At 46.7% G+C, this 16808-nt stretch overlaps 1 protein-coding gene across 1 annotated transcript in view; it reads right to left on the reverse strand.

The window, feature by feature from the left end:
• The window catches only part of POLR2D (RNA polymerase II subunit D), a 226857-nt gene that overhangs the window by 153752 nt on the left and 56297 nt on the right, over positions 1–16808 (reverse strand). Inside the window, exon 2 of the mRNA XM_069617827.1 lies at positions 8771–8951. Within this exon, the coding sequence (XP_069473928.1) occupies positions 8771–8951 (181 nt within the window). The remainder of the gene's footprint in view (positions 1–8770; positions 8952–16808) is intronic.

The following is a 16808-nucleotide window of genomic DNA, read 5'->3' on the forward strand; positions in this document are numbered from 1 at the left end:
ACCCTGGGAAAAAAGGGGAAAGTAACGAAATACCTTATACAAGAAGAGTGATGTGAGAGAGAACTAAGTGTGTACCAGAGTTTGAGAGAACTAAACAATTTGACTATGTATCAAGAGAAGTAGCACAAGTGAAGGAGATATGCAATTGTCCAGGAGGGAAAACCAACTAGGACAGTAATACTTTAATGAGATACAGCAACAACAAGAGAAGAATCCTGTGCGGTTGTCTCAAAAGGGATTCCTAAAGAGAAAGATTTAATAATGTAGTTGATGAACTTAAGAGACTGATCTTCGAAGACTATTTGCAAATTCAGTACTAACAAGGAGCACATTGTGATCAATCTTCAGATGTTGCCCCTTCTCCCCTTGGGAGGGGAGACCTTTCTCATGGGGCCAGGGCAATGGGTCCACATTACAATAGACCCACTGGGGGTGGAGCCCCTTATGGAATTGGGTACGACTTTCCCCAGAAAATGTGGTATACCGCAAATGGGCCCACCTCTCCTGCTTCCACAGAAGATGACCCCTTTTTATTTATTTATTTTATTGAGCATTTGCAAGGCAATTTATACAACAGAATTGTGTTTCAAAGCACCACAAGGCTAAAAGGGAAGGGAACAGGGGAAATAACAGTGGCAAAAAGCGCTAAGGGGGAAGTGCTAAGGGGAGCCAGGAGGAGAGCCTCAGGCTAAGTGCTAATACAGGCGACTCAAGGATGGTATGTGGAGCCTCCTGGCAGGGGCCCGCAGGTTAGCGCAGTGGGGGACTGGGGGGTGCTGGTATCGACTGGGAGGAAGGGCCTGAGATCTTGTGAGACATGAGGACTAGGCCACCGGTCACAGCGGCAGTGGGGTGATTAGCAGGGAAGGGAAGGAGGTAGAGAAGAGCAGAGTTTTGAGCACTTTACAAAAATTAAGGGGGTGCGGGTCAAGTCAGAGGGGTAGAGTGGCTGTTCCAAAGAGAGGCGCCAGCTGAGGAGAGAGACCTAAAAACCCACATTCTGCTTGGAGAAGCGTTTGACAGTCAGAGATTTAGAATTAAAAGGAGCATAGGGCTCTAGCAGGAGATCATTTAGGGAGGGAAAGTTGGAGATCGCGTGGTCCCAGGCCCCAGAAGGCGTTGTGGATGATGCAGAGGGTCTTGAATTTGATCCATGCAGCCACCGGGAGCCAGTGGAGAGATTTTAGGGCTGGAGAGATATGGTCCCTGGGCTTGAGGCCAAGGATAAAAGTCTTGCAGCCCTAGTCAGGATTTGCTGGAGGGGCGAAGGGGGGAGAGCCTGGAGAAGACCAGAGCTCTAAAGACATTGAGCTTCTGGTGGAAGGTGAGAAAAGTAAGAATGCCTCTGAAGAGGTGGAGCTGGAAGTGGGACTTTTTGGTAAGGTCCATGATGTGAAGGGTAAAGGAGAAAAGGGAATCGAAGATGACCCCAAGGTTTTTGGCCTCACAAGATGGTGGGGTCAGAGGGCCAAAAGAGGGTGGCCAGAGGGTAGGAGGAAAAGAGGGCACATGTGGATCTCCGTCTTACTGGCATCGACAGATCATTTGCTGCACACCATGCCCGAATGACATACAGTCTGGGATGCGGGAAAGTAAAAAAGGGGAGGTTTGTTTGTTTTAATTTAGGTAGAGGGAAGTGTTAAGAAAAGCTGTGTGTCACAGGCATAACATTGGAAATGAGGAGAGAAGGAGATGATCAGGTGAGCAAGAGGGGCGAGATAGATATTGAAGAGCCATGGCGATAAGGTAGAGCTCTAGGGGGGGTGCCACATGTAGAGAGGGTGGTGGTGGAGGAGAAAGGGCCCAATTGCAGCTGTGAAGGGCGGATAGTGAGGAAAGAGGTCAGCCACTCAATTGCCCGGTCAGTGATACCAAGGGTGTCACAGAGTCGTTCTAGGAGGATGGACTGGTTGACCGCGTCAAAGGCAGAGGAGAGATCGAGGAGAATGAGAACAGCAAGAGAGTTTGAGTCGAGATTTGAGAGCATTGTTTCATGGATGTTCAGGAGACAAGTTTCCGTGCCTCTGGATGTCCGGAATCCAGACTGATGGTCATGAATGCAACCAACAAGATCAGTGTGGAGGGTCAGTTGGGAGGACCAACTTTTCAAAGAGTTTACCCAGGGACGGGATAGTAGAGATAAGGCGATAGTTAGCCGGGCAGGAGGGATCAACAGATGGCTTTATTTAAGGGAAGGTGCACAGGTGATTGCTTGAGGGATAGAGGGAAAGAGCCACTTGCGAACGAGTTGTTACAGAAGCCAGCAAGAGCCGGGTGAGAGCTGAGATGTCCTTAAGGGTTCTGGAGGAGCAGGGCAGCACCTGTTTGGAGCAGACCTACATAGAGGGAAGGGGGGTGGGAGGAGAGAGGGAGCAGGGGAGGCAGGGGAGCAGATGTGGGAGAGGAGATGGGGTGGAGGAGAGCGAGGGCAGAATGTCCCGAGTTTTGGATGTGAAGTGGGAGGTCAAGGCAGTGCAGATAACCTAGGAAGGAAGGAGAGCGGTGGAGAATGCAGGTGGATTGGCAAGCTCCTTGCAGATTTTGAGAAGTTTGGCTGTGTTGTTAGTGGCTCTAGAGATGAGGGCCCACTTCTTGGACCGCATAAAGAAGTGATATTGCCTTTTGAGCAGACGGCAGGCCAGTTTGTCAGAGGATGAGCCCAAAGTCTGCCACTTCCGTTCAGCAACTCTACACTTGCGTTTGAGAGATTCTAGATTGGAGTCGTACCAGTTGTTGTTCTTGGTGGCAGGTTGTAGGCAGATCCTCATGGCAAAGGCAAGGATGTCAAGGGTGTTCGAGATGGCAAGATGTAGATTAGCAAGGACAGAGGGAGAGTCCGGAGCGGGGGTCAGAGAGAAGATGAAGGTGGAGGCAAAAGCAACAACTAACACTTGCTTCATCAGTCGAATGACAGCAAAGGAGGCTGGCAAATAGAGGGCCAACAAGCCCCAGGTGGGAGGAAAGGAGGGGGGGGGGGGCAGACCAGGAAAGGGGGTGGTGACCAGATTAGATAAGGATGTCACCAGAGATTAGGGCATCAAGAGTGTGGCCGGCAGAGTCGTCGGGCCAGAAGGAAGAATAGTGGGAGAGAGGGAGTCACAGAGGACCAGAACAGGGAGATGGATGATTCAGGAGAGTTGAGTTAGATGAAGTCACCAAGGAGGAGAAATTTGGAAGAAGAGGTTGAGAGGGACGAGGCAAGGTCTAATTTATTGCAAGGAAGATGCATTCACCCATCACATATCCCTTCCTTGCAATAAATTAGTTAGGATCCTTGACACAAGGGATCCTAAGCCCTCTGAGGGGGAGGTGTGCAAAGGAAGACAGACTGTGCACAGATGAAAAGCACTCCTACATAGGATTTTTTTCCCCCAAAAGGGACAAATACATCACAAAACACGGAGGATGCAGTGATCTAAAAAGCACACCAAGATTTGAAGTTGCCAAGAAGCACTAATACAGCAGAGAAATGGAAGGTGCATGGGTGTAATGCAAGCATAGAGAGCAGTTTTAAGGAAGGCACGAACAAGCAGTGGAAAAGTAGCAGTGAGTCAGTTTAGGCAGATGCACATAATAGACAAGCTCTAGATTGCAGTTAATGTTTATAAGGAAAAGGAGACAACAATCCATGCAACCAGGCGGACGGTTGTAGTCCAGTTCCGGGGGCTTACCAGTGCAAAGTAGCACAGAAAGCCCATGGTCACTGAATGAAAAGGTACTGCAAGTGTGGTCAGCAACTTGGGCTGGGGTGAAGTAGCTGGAGCAGCGGCATGGAGGGCACCCCCTCCAGCTCCGGACAGGTTCAGACAGAGGCCTTCATATGGGCTTTGGTGCCGTGGGTGAGGGGGCACTCTCACCTGCAGGCTCTTAGTAGGCCAAATAACATGAAGGGCAAAGCAATCAGGAGCCGGTTCCCGATCACGGAAGTGAAACGGAACAGGCATTGCAGGGACACAGCGAGTCGGCGGCACACAGCAAGTGTGCCGCCTCAAGTAAGTAGGGGAGTGGGGGCCAAGTCAGAAACCTTCAGGGCAGAAAAAGACCGAAAGTTATTTTCGGAAAAATAACTGTCTTTTTCCCTCAAACATTTCCGCCACAAGCTTCTAAGCCCAATCCTCCTTCTGCACTCTCACAACATATCGGCACTAGGAGTATCCTCAGGGGAAGGGAGTCATTTTCCTGGATTTAAGTTAGTTTTAGTAATGGTAGCGTCATACAGGATAGTTTTGGAGAACGGAATGGTTTATTTTGGACATTCATGACTGACGAAAGAGCACTTAAGTTATTAACATAGGCAGGAACCACCCATAGTGTTCGGGAAAGAGCACATGATGCACTGTATTTTATTGAAGTAACTTAAAAGGGCCTAAGAGTCTGTGTCCTCCTTCTGACCCACCACACCAGTCTCATCTATACCTATGCACCTCTCCTCTGTCATGCTCAGGCTTCCGCTGGGGGAGAGGAATTGGAATCCAATCAATGGGGCAGCGGGGAACATGGTGCAGAGTTGTGCATCAGTCTTTTTCAAGCTCTCTCCTCTGCATCGACCTTCCCCCCCACGTGGTCTGCAGACCCGTACACGGGCTACAAAATGGTGAAATGTGTAGCTGTCATGATTAATTTAAAGACTTCCAGCCATCACTTTGCAGAGCTATTTAAGGCATCCACTTCTAATAACAGGATGGGAATTCTGCCAAGTTACACTTGAACTGTATACCCAAATGTTTGCACTTTAACAAATCCCTGTACCCAAGCTCTCACTTGACAAACTAATGTGACGGAGCAAATTATTTTCTCCCAATACCTATTTTCCTTGATCTGGCAAGCCTTATAACCAGGTGGTAGGTTGGAACCAAGTATAATCTGAAAACAGATCAGAACGCCAAACAAGATGGACATTACTGTGAGAAGAACAAAAGTTCTCTACCAACCCTGTCCAGATGCCATCTAGTGGGAAAGGTGCCCATTTACCCACTCAAAACCAAATGGTGCAATATTGGTCAATTCAGTTTTCCAGATTTTCCACTTCCAAAACGGTTTAAGATGGAAGCACTTAGCGACCAGCCAAACATCATTAAACAGTGTAAAATCAAGTGCAGTAACTCCACATAACTAAATGCATCAAGTGAAATCCCTCTATCCACAGTCTTACAAAAGGAGTTAAACATTGACAAAATCCTCAAAAACATTTCAGTATATAAAATCTAGATCCATCAGCTTTGCCGGTACTAGATCATGACTTACTGCGGCGATCATGCAGGTTACTTTTACATTCATTCAGAATTTGAACTAACCATTCTCACATTTTAAGAATAGCAATGATGCAAAATGGCTGCATGTGTCATTTTCTTCTGTTAGAATCTGGTCGAGATGGTAAGAATGTAACATCACAAGAAGACAAATTAACTTTAATGAAGTTGTCAACAACAAGAACAGTGCAACCTGTACGATCGGCTCTAAAACTAAAAGTTCATGCTTCTGTACGGTTTTAAAATGTGTATTTTGCCCCAAATGGCAACACTTGACACTTATATTTTGCCCAAATATTGAGGCCTTCACACAACTAGTCGAGCAGACTGGCCTTCTCAGGGAAACAGACTGCTGGGCGTCTTTGGGACTCCCAGAGACACATACACTATGTTATATCATCTGTGAAGTTCTGTTTTGAGACCGACTGGAGAGACAAGTGTAAGGTTGGTTAACCAGGCGGAACACACAAAAATGACAGGCCTCTTACGGTTTCATTCACCACGAGTCATGGTTTTGTTCCAACAGGAAGCTCTGTGCAAAAACTGTTAAGGTATTTGGAGAAAAAGCCTGTAGGAAATACAAGCTCTTTCCCTCCCCTCACCAATCAACATTTGATAAGCCTGTAATATAGTCTCTCGATATAAAATAATTTAAGGGAAAATTCAATTTACCAAAAAAGGAGAGAAGAGCTTTAGGTACACGCAAATCAGATGCTAGTCACCTCAGCAGGCAAATAGGGTGGGAGGTATAGGAATGCCAACAGATGCAACGATCTGAGTCATGGGGCCACATCGACAAGAAGAAACAGGATACAGGTTCTTGGATATTGGGACAAACCCTACCAAATTTGGCTAAGTGGATATATGTGATAAAACCACCGCCTGGTATCCCGTATCCAAGGAGTCCTGGGTAAATACATGGGTTGGAGCTTCAAAATCAAGGCGAAGGAGTCTATGCTCTAGTTCAGATGAAACCAAACACCAGTCAGAATAAAATGTATACAGCAGCACCACACTTCTAGGAGTTGCCTCATGGCCACGGGAATCCTAGAAAACGCTCTGTAGCGCTGGTACATGCTACAACCCACCTGGTTTGAAATCCTAGCGTGCATTAGCAACTGGGAGGTTTGACGGAACAATCGGAATTGCTCTGAATACAGGCAATCACAGATACTATTCATCCTTATTATGAACCGCATCAGTGGGTTTGCACACAGCACTTTGCAACAGACCTCTTCCGTAGATAACTAAGCTCTGTTTCGACTCTAAAATGCCAGCTCTTGCCAGACTCCAGCATGCATTCACCTCCCCCACTACGCCCCATCTTTATCATGTCGCCAGCTTCTTCCTTTTTTGCCTGCCACCATTAAAAGGGAAAATGGGCTCCAATTCTTATCAGATGAAGTACTGCGCCCCCTTTGGCGGTCATGTTCCCCTCGCTTCCCCGCCCCCTTAGTTTTGTCCTCATGACCCAAGTGTCTGCTTACTTTGTTTATTTTGTTAGCACCTCAGACTGGATACTCTTGTGCCTATTGCCCCAAATTCCCATGCCACTTGGCTATACCAGCATATTAATGACCCTAAATCCCTCAAACATATGTACGCAGGCCAATAACAGTGGTAATAGCTTGCAGTTGTGGGCTAAAGTTTAAATAAAAACATAACTAAGGCCAACCTTCTCTAGCCATGCTCATGGGAGAGCTACACCCACTGGATGCCTACAAAATAGGGGAGGAATATCAACCTGTTAATTAGCCATAAGTGAATAGCGGCCTGGACCACTCCAGCATACAACTATGCCCATATTGCACCAGGATCCAAGAAGCCTTTGCAATAAAGAAGAGCTCATCAACTCCTAAAATGTGCTCCACACCTACATTAAAACATGGGCCCTCAGGGGAACTTTGGAAGACAGGTTCTGGTCTTGCAGTGACACTCACGAGACAACATTACCAGGAAATTCTGCTCAACGCTGGACTTAAATCCCACTGCGCTGCAGAACTGCTTCTATTTGGTTCCCCCTGTTCGATATAGGTCACAAATCAAAATGACTGACGTGTACTTTTTTCAGCCAGAAAAAAAAAAAACAATGGAAAACAGATGGGTAGATAATAAGCCAAGTGAAGATCAACGCTTTCATAGTTCTTTATAGCTGAAATGTGTGTCTTAGACACCATTATTCTCTGGGACTTGCATGATCATTTTAATTGATGGATGGCTGCAAGGCAGAAACTCCACCTTATGCCCACATTCCCCCTTCCCCCTCACCCCCGACCCCCATGTTCTCCTCTTCTGTGCTGCTTTGAACATTTTTCCCCAGCGAGTTAAATCCAGACTTAATTGGGGACAAGCCTAAAACTGACAAATCAGGGGACCTTTAGGGTTCCCCTCACCCTAATCTCCACAGGGAACTAACCTCCCAGAGACCGTTTTGTTTGGTGGCAGTGTACTTTAAAGCAGGGGTTGCAGATGTTATCGCTTCAACTACATGAAGCCTTTTACTTCATGCAGGTTCTTAAAATTGTCTCTCTAGCCGTTTGAAGGAAATCCAATAGCCAAACAACCGCACTGCGTTGCCCTAGTGTGATTGGGGGAGGCTGGGAATAAAAATTTAGACTCGTTGCCAGACATGTGCTCCAGCCAGGAGCTCACAAAGTACTCTGCAGAGTGCCAGAGGATGGCTGTTGGAGATTCCTCTGGTATTAGCATCACCCAAGCATGCCCATCAAAGTTTAATGGGAGGGGCAGCACTGGTTAGCTGGATGCCAAACGTTTTTAAATGGCATGTGTACGTGACTGGTGGTTATAGTCACCCTGGGTCTCTTGATTGACATAAAAGCTGACAAACAGCAACAGAATTGTATCTTGAAAAAAAATCACACAGAACGCACTTGTCAGAGGATGGCAACGTCAGGTCTGTACCAGCATCTTTTGGACTAGAAGAAATCAGATGGTGAAGCTCTGTCTGACTGCCAGTACCAATAGCCACAACCTAATGCTATCAGGAGAAACCACCACCCGCAATGCTTACATAAACAGTCATCACTTCAGGGACACCAGCAGCCATCACCACCTCACCCATACTGACAGAAAAGATAGTCTGAGCTCCCCCACCCAAATAGTGCCAACTGCAGAAACCATTCTGAACTAGCCCATTTCTCTAGCAGAAAGCAACCCCATGATTCAAGCAGAATGTATGACACGGGGGCACGGGGGACTGCAGGAATTACCGCCTCTGCAGAATCTTCCCCTTAAGGCCCACAAAAGACATCCCTACAACAGAAGCCTCATCCCCTCTGATGGCAGCAGAAGCTTACTCAACACTAGTACAAGGTGGCTGCAAGGTCCTTCACCAAGAGTCCTTTAGAACAAACTCATCAGGACAAGTTTGTTAGAGGCCCGATCTGCAGCACTTACTTTTGAGATCACTGTTATAGCATAGGCAGCACCGATTACCAAAACTGTGAAGATGCTTTGACGTGGCCCCAGCATATCACTATGTACTGTCGCCTTCTACTGACCTGCGTACACTGGCAATGGTTTCGCGATTCTTGAAACGACTGAAGCGGGCAGTGTAGTTCAAAGTTTTCATGAACACTTCCGAGAGCTCTTGCTCATCTTCTGCACTCTCATTCTGTTGCTTGCGATGCTCCAACAACATGTGCACCTCAGAATTCAAGAGAGTCTCCGCATTCTCAAACTCTAAAATGAAAAAGAGAGAAACATAACTATTTAATGGAGGCGCATAGGCTTGTAATTGAAGGGCAGAGAGACTGAAAAAGGAAAAACAGCTTGTAATGCTCAGAGAGGAAAGATACGATGAACGGGAGTGAAAGCATGCTTCGAAAACTGGCTCACACAAAGGAAATGGGGGTAAAGAGAACACAATGCAAGACCATGTAACAAAGGCAGATCTTCTGATACAAGGACAGGCCACACAACTTGCATTAATCACTTTCCATTTGCGGGTGAAAATTCCCTCTAGGCGAGTAAGCAATCATGAGCAAGTGGAAAGCAATTGACCTCTGTATATGCGTGCGCACACACACCTCTCTCTCTCTCTCTCTCTCTCTCTCTCTCTCTCTCTCTCTCTCCTCTCCTCTCCTCTCCTCTCCTCTCCTCTCCTCTCCTTTCCCCCCCCCTCCCCAATTGAAGCCCACTGTAGAAAGTTCATTACAGCGACAAGAAATTGAGGAGATCAGCTTTTAAATAAATGAGCTCTCATCTGCTCTCGCCATGACGAGGTTCCAAGCTAATGACATAATGTCTATACAAGAGCTATGTGGCAGATAAACATCAAAAAAAGGTGCGAAAGGGACAGGCAATCACAGCAAATCTCCACCAATTAAAGAGGTTCTGCTGGTAAAACTGTAGGCGTTGCAGGGGTGCTTGATGCACAGAAGCATGCTGCGCACAGCAGAAAAGCACCAACTGCGTTTGCCGCTTGTCAGATATGGAGGCAAAGCATAGCCATTGCCAAGGACACGAGACCATTTCTTGTTAGCCAGTTGAAGGCATTACTGATCCTCAACCTGCTGAACTCCTAAACTCTCCAGAAGTCCAGGATAGCAAATCTAGAGAAACGATTTAAAAGAACAGTTTGCTGTGAACTGGGGTAAACGAAAGTTAAAATAAGTACTGCTAAATAAGCACAAGCAAACTAAATAAAATAAATCAGTGGACAACACTTTTGAAACGAAAATGAAAAGGTCTGGACAAATATCTAGGGAAACTGTAACCGACTGGGGTATTGCACCTTTGCTGAGATGAGATTGAAAATGCTTTCAGAAGAGGGAAACTGAAAAAAAGAAGGATCCCACTCCTCCTCACGCTCCATACCACCACGTCCGCGCCCCTCCGAGCAATTGTAATGCTTTTTGTTAAGCGAAAGGAGCTGGAGTGAGGCAATGAGGGCTGAAGAATTAGTCTAGACAAGCTACGCAATAAGTAGATATCCCTACTAAACGGTCTCTGAAAACATAGTAAATAAGAGGCCAGGAAATGTGTACAGGAACTGCAAGTTAAATTAACTATTTTTTTACGGTCAGTATATTTTTTATAAAATGTTTCCAAAATAGTACAACATAAAATAAAAACTGACCAAAAGAAAGTCCACATTTTCGTCCTAAATATATCAGGCTTAAATAATAAACAAAAGTAAACATCAGCCTTTCCAAGAATATAACTCGTGAACCGCACACCAATAACTTCACCTAGAGAAGTCTTTTACAGCCTAGAAATGCCCTCTGGCCAAATTCAAAACACAAAAAGGGGATCTATACAAGACACGGAAAAAAAAAACTGGAGGTGAAACGCACAACATACTTAAATTCATCTAAGTCTATAACAATTGAGCAAGGAACACATTTTCACTCTGCTTGTTCATCATACATTATTCAGTGGAGAAGTGTACCAAAGAAATAGTGGAACTATGTTCACTGCTGTCCTCCTGCCCCTGCTCTCCACAACCCCCCCATCGCCACGCCCCCTCCCATGTGCAATCAAAACCCCCAAACAAACATGCGTGCTGTTTATGGGAATTTTCATCGCAGCGCACTGAAGTGCAAGTTTCAACTTCTTCCTACACTTTGTTTTTAAAGCGAAACCATTCTATAATCGTTTAAGTATAGGAACAGTAAAACTTTAAATAAATGTAAAAAAGGTAGAGGAGCACCGCTCCAAACCGGTCCCGCCCCATTTCGACCACTGACGACATTCTTCCCACTTCCACTCAACTCACAACCCACAATTTACTTGTAGAGGGAGTACCTCTGGCTGTGTCGCGTATTTTCCATAACAGTCCCCCATTCCTCTGTAAAGATGGACTGTCATCATGGGTCACATACGAAAGTTTCTCCATGAAATACATATGCATTCTGCAGCCACTCCAATTTACCCAGAAGAAATTGTTTCTACCTTTGTGCAACTGCTAACCTCCCTGTAGGGAGATTTTTGCACAACCCTCCAGTGAGGGCAGTGCAATCATCTAATCTAATCTAATGGTGGAGCAGCGAGTCACCCAAAAGGAAAGACCAGAGTCAGGCTTAGCTATAGGAGGGCAGAAGCCTGGCAGGGCGGTACAATTAGTCCCAACTGACACCACACAGAAGACCACCACCACGCTGGCATACTGTAAAAAAATATACACTTTATTAGACACACAAAATGTTTATGATAGGAGAAAAAAGTACTCTGGTTACATAGAACGCATTGCAGAACATAGTGTAGGTAAGGGAAGAGTAAATGGCCAGAAAAGGCCCAACTCAATCCTTAACCTAAAATATAGGCCACATACCTGGTGGTAGGCCCCATACATATACGCTTCCAGATGCAAGTTAGGACAAAGACCCAGAGAAACGATTACAGACAGTAATGATAGGGTTCAGCATTCCAAGATAACTAACAGAACTTCATGCAGAAGGTAATAGGACACCTGCACTAAGTATTATACTGACACATATACCTATAACACAGTATAGAACTTCGTTATCGAGCACAGGGGAACACAATATCCAACACAGCCATGAGGGCTACCAAAGTCCAGGATATGTTTGAAATGGGCAGTCCCTAGGTCCAGAAGGGAATATTATACACCAAGGAGGCACAAGTATTAACACACAAGGATACAATGAATAACCTGTGAATGAGTGTAATGTACATATTTAAAAGTTCCCAGTACATCAGGGGAAGGCTCTAAAGATCTAGGACTTGGTGGGAGAACTTAGGAGCACCCTAGGATAATCTCACAGTACAGGCGAGTACCTTGCAGTGTCACCTTTAAGAGTTTATTTTGAGAAGAGTGGCCCAAAGGAAACATTAGGAACAATCCAGGTAAGTGTTTCTTTCCAGAGGTACCAAGAAGACGACAATCAACCCCAGTGGAGACCCAGAAGAAGAAATCAAGTGTAGGGTTTAAGACCCAGCAGTCCCAGGAGAAAGGAAGCAGAGCAGGATTCAGGCCCCAATGTTATACAATGGGTAATGCAGTAGAAGGGGACCTGCAGAACCCAACGACCACAGACCACAGAGACCCGCCAACCCAGGGCCTAGTGGCAAGTACTTGCAGTGGTTGCCTCAAGAAATTGGGGTCTCAGAAGGAGAAACAACGCAGTAAGTGGCAGCTTCTTTCTAAAGGTCGGAATGAAGTCTTCGGTCACTCAGGGATTGACACCCCGAGCCAACGATGAACTCATACGGCCCAAAAGAACAAACGTCCTTCTGTGGAGTGGGACCCACTATCCAGAAGTGGAATCCACGATGGATATGGCTCCAGGAGGCAAACATGGTCAGCACACGCACAGAAACCGCTCCTGCAGCAGGACAACAGTGGTGGCTACCATAGACGACCCAGACAAGCACATTTGGTGGGTTTGGGAAGTCCCAACACATTTCAGGCTTCCAGAACCAATGTGGGATGACTTGGTGGGAAACAGTGGTAAATGCAGTACAACGGAACAGAAAACAGCCCTAGGATGGAGGGCCTGGCCCCAGCAGATGAGCAGCTCCGAGAGCAGGATGACGAAATCTCGGGAAGGGCACCCCGCAGCCAAGGATTAAAATCAAAGCTATTCCCAGGCGACTACATCCAGCCAGAAGGGGGCCAAAAATGCAGCAACAGTGAAAAACGGCTGCAAATCCTCAAACGGGTAAGCAGACCTGCCTATCCTCCAAAAATCCAGCAACTATGAGCTCAGGAACAGGTGTTCCCCAATATATTCCTTCACTCACAGGGGCTGGTTTCTGCCTAATCCCATGATGGTAACAGGATCGGGGTATGCTGGGTTTTTCTGCGCTTAATGAGTGCTGCTAGTCCGCATGATACTTGGTAGTTAGGTGTGCTGATAAGTCCAATAGGTATGATTAAGATCAATACAAGCCATTAGTTCACTGAGCCAATAAGATCTCTATTAAGTGTCACTTGCCCAATTTGCCAACACGTGTTTCGACCGTGCCTCAGTCTTTCTCAACGTTTGCCCATTTGTATACAGTTATTGTCACAATATTTTACACATAACAAACAATATTCAATGTTCCATGATGTTTAAACGTTTTCACATTATGCAATAACAATCAGCAAAGTAATTAAAAAAAAAGGTATTTTTTAAAAACAATTCCCCATGAAGCAAGTAAAGAAAAGAAGGACCAAGGGATGGTAAGGGGAGGAATAGTAAGGGAAGGGAGAACAAAAAATAAAGGAAAACAAAAATGTTTTGTTTGTCAATGGTGTATCATGTATCATTAATCTCTTGTTAGCACCTAAATGGTTGCAGATCTCAGTCTTGGGATTGACTTACAATTTACTCCAAAATATCCCTGTTGCAGTCATAAATGACCAAACGTGTGTTGGTGAAATTCTACAAGCCTCATTGTTAAGTTAGAATAACAGTAGCACGAAATAGGTAATTTTTCATGAATATGTTTGTGTCACATTTGTCAACATTGTTTAATCTATGCACCGAACCTTAAGGATAATGGGTCACCATTGTGACTTTGCATGCAGCTACCACCATTGGTCATCTAATTATCAGTGCCCGTAATGTGTCCATTTGTAATGTATTGTACTTCTCACCTTATTTTCGAGTATTTCTCTTTGTGAATTTATTAGGGTGCGATACCCTATACCTGCAAGATCAAGGATATGATCATCCTGATTAGTGTTGGATTACAATCTGGTATGTTTTACCAGGCATCCTACTAAGGTGCTCAAACTAGTATTGTACATTCTCAAACAAGATCCATTTAGTTCGTGATGAGGGTTTCTCATTGGTTTAAATCAATACTTTGTTACCGTGCTTTATATTGCATCATTGATACTGCTGGTTAGTTTTTAGCAGGCCTCATAGAACATACCTGTGCACAGTATGCTGATGCGCAGAAAGAGAACCTCTTTTTGCAGGACCGCTTTACTGAGGGACCATTTGCATTGGCGTCCCCGGTGCGAATAGCCGCAGGTGCCATATTAGATTTGTTGAAAATACATAGTAAACATTGTGTGGGACGTCATGCATTATCCCTTTGACGATATGGGTTGATGCCTGCCATGTACCAGACGGATAACGCTGTACTTGTAAGTGAAAGTGTCCGTAAAAAATGGTGCATTCATTCTCAACATTGACATGTCAAGTTATCTATTGACACTCTCTATCCTGATTAAAGTTTATTAAACTCCAACAATTTGAATGATTGTATGTCTTGGAAAGGTCAAACAACCTATCAAGAATGCATTTTAACATGGTGGCTTGTAGGTCAGGGCTGGGTAGTTCTGGTCATAGTCTAGGACTGGTGCCCAAATATCGGTGAATCGGTGGAGCAGTCCAGCTTTGGCTGCCGTGACCTTTTCAGCTATCAGGATTTCCCAAAGGTTAATCCACCAGAGGGTCATCAGGGGTCCTTCCGCGGACTTCCAAGTGCGGGCCACTGTGATTTTGGCTGCCAACAAGAATTGGGATATCGGCGTTGCCCTCCTGCCTGTTCTCAGGTACGAGTCCGGGAGCGGTATCCCCAGGAGGACTTCCTCGGTCGTTAGCAGAATTTCCTCTTGGGTGATGTCCTTTGTGGTGGCAAGGCATTGGGTCCAGAACTCCCTTATCTTGGGGCAGGTCCACCACATGTGGAAGTAGGAGCCTGGGTGGCCGCAGTGACGCCAGCAGTGGGGGTCCAGGGCCTGCTGAAAGTGATGGAGGCGCAGGGGTTGGTAGTACCAGCACAAAAGCAGTTTGTGAGCGCATTTCCGGTTAGTGATGCAACGAGATGCTGTGCGCGTTCTCGTCCAGACGTCCACCCATGTCTGATCCCCAATAGCATGATGCAGGTCCGTCCTCCCATTGGGACATATATGAGGGCCTAGTATGGAGGGGGTCGTCCTGCAATAGTTTGTAGAGGGCTGAGATTTTTCCCCGGGCTGGCAGGTCATTCACTGTGAGCTCTAGCGGGGCAAGGGGTCGTGTTGCAGCCGCCCAGGTCTGGGGGTGGGAGCACCAGTGCTTCAGTTGGGCATAAGTAAATCTGCACATCTCCGCTAGCTGGAAAATCGTTTTACAGTGTTCGAAAGTGAGAAGGGGATGCCCCCCTAAGAGCTGCCCCAATGCTTCAAGGCCTCCTGCCACCCAGTTCCTAAAGTTCGTTGGGTGAGCTCCCGGGGAAAAGGCTGGGTTGAGGAAGATTGGGGAGCACGCGGTCAAACCTCCTGGGATACCTCCATGTCTGCGGGCCCACTCCCATGCCTTTACCGACTGCTTAGTGGCGGTCAACACTACTGGCCAACTCCGGCGTAGTACGGCGGGGATAAACGGAAGAAAGTGAAGGGGGAGAGGGAGGCGGGATTGTTCGATCTCTACCCACTTTGGGCGCCTAGTGGTGAGTCCCCATGCTTTAAAGTGGGCCAGTTGTGATGCAATTTAGTATTTTCGGAAGGTCCGGCACCCCCAGTCTCGTGCTGGCCATCATCGTTCTCTGAGGGATCCGCGCTTTCTTGCGCTTCCAAATGAAGTCGATGATTTTCCTTGGGAGCCGCTGTAAAAGGGGAAGAGGGATTTTGGTTTGGAGGGAAGCACAGGCGTAAAGGAAGCGGGGGAGGAGGTTCATTTTGCATGTCGTTATGCGACCCAACAACGAGATCTCTTGCGTCTGCCAACGGGCAAGGTCCTTTTCCAATTCCTCAAAGAGTGGGGGGGAAGTTGGCCTGATCGCTGAGTGAGCGGGGACCTGAACCACCAAGTATGGGATCGCTTGAGTGCTCCATTGAAACGGGCTTTGCTTCTCCAAGGCCACTCTCTCGCCTGGGTTCAGATCCACTCCGAGATCTGTTGGTTTTTCGAAACGGATGGCAAATCCCGATACCCTCCCGAAGTCCTGGATTTCGGTCAGGGCTGCCCTCATGGAAACTTTGATGTTTGTGATGGTTAGCAACACATAGTCCGCGTAGAGGGCAATTTTGTGTTGGGCTGAGCCGATCCTCGGGCCACTGATCGGGTGGTTCTGGCGAACTCGCTGGGCTAACGGTTCCATGGCGCAAGCCGAAGAGCAGGGGGGGGGGATAGTGGACATCCCTGTCGCGTCCCGCATGTGAGAGGGATTGGATTCGGCAAGTGGCCATTAACTCTCAGCCGGGTCTTAGGGGCTTGATAGTTCGCTAGGATCATTCTCCTGAAGGTTGAGCCAAAGCCGAAGGCCTCAAGGGTGAGGTGAAGTTAGGGCCAGTCCACCTTGTCGAAGCCTTTGGTTGCATCCAGCGCCAGCAGGGCCAGTTGTTGGGAGTACTGACTGGCGACCTCTATTAGATCCAGTGCCCTGCGAATGTTGTCTTTTGTCGATCTGTGGTGTATAAACCCAGTCTGATCCAGGTCTATAACGCTCGGAAGAGTAGGAGCGTGGCGATTGGCCAAGATCTTGGAGTATATATTGGCGTCCAAGTTCAACAGAGAAATGGGTCTATACAAACTATTCTCTTGGGGGTCCTTTCCAGGCTTGAGAATGAGGACCGTGATGGACTCCTGCATCGTTGGGGTAACCGTTCCAGTAGCTGCGAACAAGTTAAAGAGGCGGGTCAGGGGGGACCAC

Source organism: Ambystoma mexicanum, chromosome 10 (genome assembly GCF_040938575.1).
Source record: "Ambystoma mexicanum isolate Mex_15411 chromosome 10, UKY_AmexF1_1, whole genome shotgun sequence".
NCBI classification, from domain to species: domain Eukaryota; kingdom Metazoa; phylum Chordata; class Amphibia; order Caudata; family Ambystomatidae; genus Ambystoma; species Ambystoma mexicanum.